This window comes from Mus pahari, chromosome 8, assembly GCF_900095145.1.
Source record: "Mus pahari chromosome 8, PAHARI_EIJ_v1.1, whole genome shotgun sequence".
NCBI lineage: Eukaryota > Metazoa > Chordata > Mammalia > Rodentia > Muridae > Mus > Mus pahari.
This window is the reverse complement of record NC_034597.1, coordinates 53,761,597-53,768,609: the sequence shown is the minus strand read 5'-3', so window position 1 is coordinate 53,768,609 and position 7,013 is coordinate 53,761,597. Positions and strand designations below refer to the sequence as shown.

Genomic DNA, 7,013 nt, shown 5'->3' with positions numbered 1-7,013 from the left:
ACGGCCGCTGCCCGCCCTCCGCGCGCCGACGCAGTCCCCGCCCCAGCCCGCGGTGCTTCCGCGGCCTGTCCCCGCCCCTTCCCGGAGCCCGCCTCCCGGCGGCGGGCCTCGGGCTGCCCGCCGCCCCTTGCGTGCTGGCTCCAGCGTGCACCCGCGGCCCCGCCTCCGCGCGTGCTCAATAACTGTCCTCTCGCTCGGCCCGCAGGCTTCCCCCGCCCCTGAGCTGTTTGAATATGCTAATGAGGCTGTAAGGACCAGCCAATAGGGCGGTGGGGCTGTGGATCACATGACCCGAGTACGTGTCAGGGGCGGAGCCTACGTAGCCCCTGCCCGAGTTAAAACCGGAGTGTGAGAGAGAAAAGCGCTTCAGTAGCGAGAGGGGCTGAGAAAGTGGTGACACCGCTGGGGTGCGGAGGGAGTCTCTCAAACTTCTCTCAACAGCCCCAGGGCCAATCTCCCCTCAGCCCACTCCCCTCTTCGCCAGATCCCTGGTCCCCACTCCCTGCACTGGGGGTGGGGTGGGGAACTGGGCCCGTCTCCCGCGGGGACACACACAGGGTCCGGGAGTGGGGACGGGACCCCCAGGCCGGGGGGGACGGACGGACAGACGGCCGCGCGGCCGCCCCAGCGGGCAGGCAGGCCGGAGGCGGGGGTACGGCCGGGAGGACCTGGGCTGGGGAGTTTCCTCTCAACTATCGGGGGAGAAACTCCCCATAGCTGGTGTTTTCCTCCCGGGGGCCGCGTTCCCCGCCCCGCGTATCGGCGGTTGCCGCCGCCGCCGGTGCCTCCACCTCTGCCATCTCTTCACCACCTCGGGCCCCGGTGTCCCCGGCCAGCACTATGCCCATCTTACTGTTCCTGATAGACACGTCTGCCTCTATGAACCAGCGCAGCCATCTGGGCACCACCTACCTGGACACGGCCAAAGGCGCGGTAGAGACCTTCATGAAGGTACCGACTGACCCAGCCCCGGTGGCGACCCGGACCCGGTGGCCCGCGGGGGGCAGGGCGGGGGGCAGCGGGTTTACTGCGGGCTCCGCGGGCGCGGGGACCCCTCCCCCACCGCGCGGGCGGGCGGGCGGGCGGCGCTGGGAGCTGGGAGCGGGCTCCGCTGGGCCTGGCCCATGTGGGGCTGCTGTGGGTGCGGGGGGCGGCGGAGGGACGGCCCTGCGTGTGCGGTACTGTGGGGGCGGCCAGCGACCCTTCTGCGACTGGTAACCTCGCCTCTGTGCTTCCCTCTCTCCCGCCCGTCCCCACCCTGGCCCGCAGCTCCGTGCCCGGGACCCTGCCAGCAGAGGAGACAGGTATATGCTGGTCACTTTCGAAGAGCCGCCCTATGCTATCAAGGTAACAGCCCTCGCCCTCCCCCCTCCCTTCCCTGATCCTGCCTCGCTCGCCCTCCCCGCCCCCTCTTCATTATGCTCCCCTCCCCCACGGCCGCTCCCGCCTCCAGGTCCCTTCCCCGCGGCCTCCCACCCCTCCCCAGCCCGGGAGCGCCAGCGCGGTGGCAGTTTCTGGCCCACCGCCGTCCCCTCCGGGTCCTGCTCGGCCTGGCGGCGGAGGCGCTACGATCAACATGGCCGACATTTCCCCTCCGCGGCGTGAGCGGCAGCAATGAACTGTGGGGGATATTTATTCAAGTTAGCCCGAGTGACAGCGGGGCCCAGCCTTGCCTAGCCCGGGTTTGCATTAAAAGGGAATCAGCCGAGCTGGCAGGGAAGCCTGGAGGGGGGCTTCGAGACTTGGTCATCACAGAGTGGAACTAGGAAGGCCACCGATCGGTGGGACAGCTGTGGTCAACTTAAGAAGTCCTGCTGCCATCTGCCTCCCGCTAATACCGTCGCAACACCCATCCCTTGTACACAATTTGGAGGATGTTATGTTAGCAAATTTCCCAGTGAAGTTATTAAAGTATTAAGACGGTTGTTACTTAACAAAAGGTGTAGGGCAAGCAGGTTCATTCTTGGCCACCTTTGGAAGAGTTTGCTCACCAGAGACAACAGTTATAACACATTCCCCAAGCCATATCAAGCAAAAGTGAAGTTAAATATGCAAACCTGAAATGGAATATCTACTTGGTGGACATCACATTGTAATCGGTGTCCATGTGTTTACATGACTTCAAATGATAAAAAAAAAATCTTACATCTTTCTTTTCAGGCTGGATGGAAAGAAAACCATGCAACGTTTATGAATGAACTGAAAAACCTTCAGGCAGAAGGACTTACGACTCTTGGCCAATCCCTAAGGACAGCTTTTGATTTGTTAAATTTAAATAGATTAGTAACTGGCATAGACAACTATGGGCAGGTAGGTTGAATACTAAGGTAGAAAAGAGTTGTTTTTATTTTTGTGTACAAAACCACAGTCCAAAAGTATGTAACATGGAATGCAAGTATAAAACACTCGAGGTTGAAAAACAGTGCACACAGTTCAAAACATCTAAGGTTTATGGCCTTATACCCCCCACTCCCCCTTTAAATGTATTTGCATTCAGAATTCAAATCTGAATTCTTGGCTAGAAAGTTGACACAAATTTGGTTTCAGTCCCTCAAAGTTCATAAAAAAGACATAAAAGGGAAGATGTCCTGCCTCAGTATACCAGTCTGAATTTCATGTAGGCAATATATGCAACAGTTGAATGGGTCACAGTCATTAGCTGACTTCATAGTTGCTTCTATATTATAAAGATATTGAAAGAAATGATTTTTAGACAAGGCTTTAGCTTAACCTAGACTGTATACTCAGAAAGGCAAGAGTTTTCAGTAGTGTGCAGTAACTGGTTGACTACATTCAGTACGAAGCTTGAAATAAATGGTAGATTCAGAATTTCTAAAGTTTAAAAATTCTAAACCCTTGGGAAGATGTTTTCTGCAAAACATGAAAGTTTGCCTGTCTTCCTGATGCTCCCCAAAATTCCTTTTTTCATCTGTGAGAATGGGACAAGAGCTTTAAGTCACAACAGTCATTGACCACAATGTTAATAACTTATGATATTGCTATCCTAGAAATATAAGATGCCAAAGAATATGCAGTGGTATACACAGGGAATAATATTACACCCAAGGATTTCAGTACGCAAAGCACTATTACCATAATGCTATATTTAGGAAAATATGTTGTACACTTTTCCCAAGTTCCATAATGCACAGTTTTCATGAATTTTGAACATTTTAAGGAAACTTTCCTGTGACTTCAAGCTATATGCCTCAATTGGGGATAATTCTTTAACATCTTTAGAAATGATTGAATTTAGTCCTTATAGCATTATACATTACAAATCAGACTTCGCTGAAAATCATTTCCATCATTTAAATAACATACTCTTTTTGTTGCTTTACTTTATGACTTTTTGCCGCTTGTTGGTCAGTTTTTGTAAAAGCAGTTTTTTTTCCCCCCTTTGTTGGCTGTAGTGCTACTGTCTTTATCATTTAAAATTTTAATCCAAGCTTACTGAGTTCAAAGACACCTTTGAAGCTTGCTATTTAGTTCTTTTATTTTGTTGTCAGGTCGTATGTTACAGAACTATTAATTTCCTGTTTTTTTCTGTGTCACATTTCATAAGAGGGAAGGACATTTGGATATATCCACCTCTTATGTTTTTCAAACGTGGCATAAAGTCCTTCAGGAGAATTGTTTGCCATGGAGAGATTGAGGGCATTTGTATTACTTAGTCTTGTAGGATGTTTAAGGCTGCAGGGAGACCTGTGCGATCTCACTCTGACCAGCAGGAAGAAAGGCCTGGCGACCATAAAGCTTTCACTGGGCAGACAGCAAGCATGATGCCTTAGTTACTGTAGAGAGTCGGCTAGGGCTCAGGAAGTGATAGGAACGCTTTTTGCTTACATCTCAACTTCTACATAATGAAACTAGCATTAAAATAATTTTAGAAGCTATAATTTCTAAATAAATAGCAATTTTTATTTGAGTAAAGTCTACCTAGAAGAAAACTTGCTTCCGGATTTTGTTTCATCATAGAACCATTTTTGTTTATTTAAATATTTGGTATTTCCCATCTATATAAAGATTGTCAGAAGTTTGGATGGTTGAAAATATTTAATACTAAATATCATTTGGATATTTGGAAAATAACTTGTAGGATGGATTTATTCTGTATCCCTAGCATTTTTTTTTTTTTAATATATAAGCATTTTATGCCGAGTAGTAGGAATACTGAATATATTCTCAATAGTTGGAGAGAATGAGAGAAGGTGAATTAGCTGGAAACAGCATGTTACTTTTATAGAGCATCTATACAGTTTAATATAGTTCCAAATCATTTTCTTAAATATGGGTTAACTGTACACATTTATATATTTACACCAGTAACCCTTTTTCATAGACATACAGACACATAGGCAATTTCATATAATCAATAGCAAGAACACATTTCTGTATTACATTTATTTATTTATTTATTTATTTATTTAATTTACCCCCCCCCCCCTTCACTCTGGCCCTGCTCGCTCCAGCTGTATTGTGTTTATTAACGTAGTACTCTTTTTAAAAATTATTTTATGTATATGAGTACTCTGCTGCATGTACACCTGCATGCCAGAAGAGAGCATCAAATCCCTTTATTAGATGGTCATGAGTCACCATGTGGGTGCTAGAAATTGAACTCAGGACTTCTGGATGAACAGCCAGTGTTCCATAACTCCTAAGCCATCTCTGTAGCTCCCAACTTAGTATGCTTAATTAGCTAGGATACTCAGAATTGTAAGGTTAAAAATAGCTGAGCAAAAAAGATTCTTGAATAATTTTCTCAAACACCTTGAATATTCTACTAAATTGTTCTGCCTATATAGAAGTCCTTTTAAATACTTGGTAATTAGTACCATTTGCTGGTACTTGCTTTGATATCTATAGCCATGTATCAGTGCTAGCCTCTAGTAATCCCTTCTTTTTAAAAGTAGTACATGTTAACAGTTTCAGATTATGTTGAGTCTGAAAATAAGCTCAGGTTGATAAGATTAAGAGACAGATTGAACAGTTCTTTTACATAAATTGGTGTATTTATATTGTTCACTGTGTTTTTTTTTTTTTTTAAAGATTTATTTCATATATATGAGTACACCATTACTCTCTTCAGACACACCAGAAGAGGGGACATCAGATCCCATTATAGATGGTTGTGAGCCACCATGTGGTTGCTGGGAATTGAACTCGGGACCTCTGAATGAGCAATCAGTGTGCCATTTCTCCAGCCCTGTTCTGTGTTTTTTTTTTTTGTTTTGTTTTGTTTTTAAGTTAGGTTTGCCTGCTGAATCTGTTGCTGGCTTGTGCATCCTGATTTTTCTCAATGTCCTCACTCTACCCTCATCCCTTAATATAATAGCACTGATTGGATTGTTTAGACTGGTGCGTGACCTACTATGTATTTTAAAAAGAAAAATATTTAGTGCTTTGGGGATTTTAAATGGGAGTAGTTATCCCATTTGAAAGTATGGCTTTGGTGTGAGATGCTTTGGATGACCCTGTTTGTTGTTTTCTGAGCTGGGCTCAGTGTGTAGCCATCACTAGCCTGGAAATCACTATGTAGATTGGCTGGTCTTGAAGTCAGAGAGATGTGCCTGCTTATCCCTTGAGTGTTCGAGTTACAGGACTGCACTACCATACCTGGCCAGGCTTCCCTTTAAAGTAAGTTAGTGAAGTAGAGAAAAGTTGATTTCCTATTTGAGGTTTTGATTTTTCTTTTGCCTTAGATTATCAATAAGTTTTTTTTTTTACTTATTTATTAAGCTATAGATATTATATATACACATATATATTTATTAAGAGATAGATAACTCTTTCAAGTGGAAATAGATTACTATGCTTGCCTCTGTATACTGTGTGTACTACACTGCTGAAATGTAACCTGAAATAGTAGTGACGAGTTAATTTTTGTGTGGTGTTGAGTATGAAACCCACAACCTTGTGCATTTTTTTTCCCCCCGAGACAGTGTTTCTCTGTGTAGCCCTGACTGTCCTGGAACTCACTCTGTAGACCAGGCTGGCCTCAAACTCAGAAATCAACCTGTCTCTGTCTCCCAAGTGCTGGGATTAAAGGCGTGCCCCACCACTGCCCGGCAATCTTGTGCATGTTGGATAAAGATTCTACCAGAGTTACACTCTGTTTCCTATTAAAAAAAAAAAATTAAGCCCTTAATTTAACAAAATAAGTTTTAAAAATCCCATGACATTTGTGTGTGGTGAGGGATAGTATGCCAGTGTGCATATGTGAAGTAAGGATGGATAACCTGTGGCACTTAGTTTTGTCTCCCGCCATGCTTGTCCTAGGCTCAAGCCCTGGTCTAAGTTTTGGTGGTGGATACCCTTTTCTGCTGAGTTACCTTGCTATCCCAGAATTCCTATTTTTTTTTTTTTTTTGTAGTTTTGTTTTCTTTTTAAATGTACAAAGCAAAATTTCCTACCTTCTTCATTTCTAAGTGTGCAGTTCTGTGGTTCTAGGTATACTTACACTGTTGTGTAATCAATTCCTAGAACTTTTTCATCTCATAAAATTAAAACTTATTAATAACCTTCATTGCTTATACTTCCTTCAGGATTCTTTTTCTATTTTGTATGGTTTCGGTTTTGTTTTTGCTAGACTACTGTGTATAACTCTTATAAGTGTTATCACATAAATATAGTTGGACCCTCCATCTGTGGGTTTGCTGATCCAGACAACCACAGAATAGAACTATCGGAACAAACCCTGCATCTGGACTGAATGTGTTTCCATGTTGCTATTGACTAAATACAACTCTTTACATAGCAGTAAGATTGCATTAGGTTTTTTAACATAGAAATGATATAAAAAATACATAAGACGTGTGTAGGTTATAGATAAGTATCTTATTTTATATAGATAATCTGGATTTTATATAGATAATCTGGATTTTGTTATCTTTGGGGAAGACCAGGAACCAACTGTTGTGGATGCTCAGGGGATAAGAGTGTGTTTGTCTTATTATGACTAAGGATTATTTGCCCAATCTTTAAGGTTCATCCACATTGTAGCAAATTTT

The 7,013-nt window shown here is 44.3% G+C and overlaps 1 protein-coding gene across 3 annotated transcripts in view; it reads left to right on the top strand.

Moving 5' to 3' along the window:
* Window positions 1-364: 364 nt before the first annotated feature.
* The window catches only part of Ints6 (integrator complex subunit 6), an 84,729-nt gene continuing 78,080 nt past the window's right edge, over window positions 365-7,013 (top strand). For all 3 annotated transcript variants that reach the window (XM_029541985.1, XM_021203422.2, XM_029541984.1), the window contains exons 1-3: window positions 365-951; window positions 1,270-1,347; window positions 2,161-2,310. In XM_029541985.1, coding sequence (XP_029397845.1) covers window positions 841-951; window positions 1,270-1,347; window positions 2,161-2,310 — 339 coding nt within the window. In that variant the 5' untranslated portion in view covers window positions 365-840. The remainder of the gene's footprint in view (window positions 952-1,269; window positions 1,348-2,160; window positions 2,311-7,013) is intronic.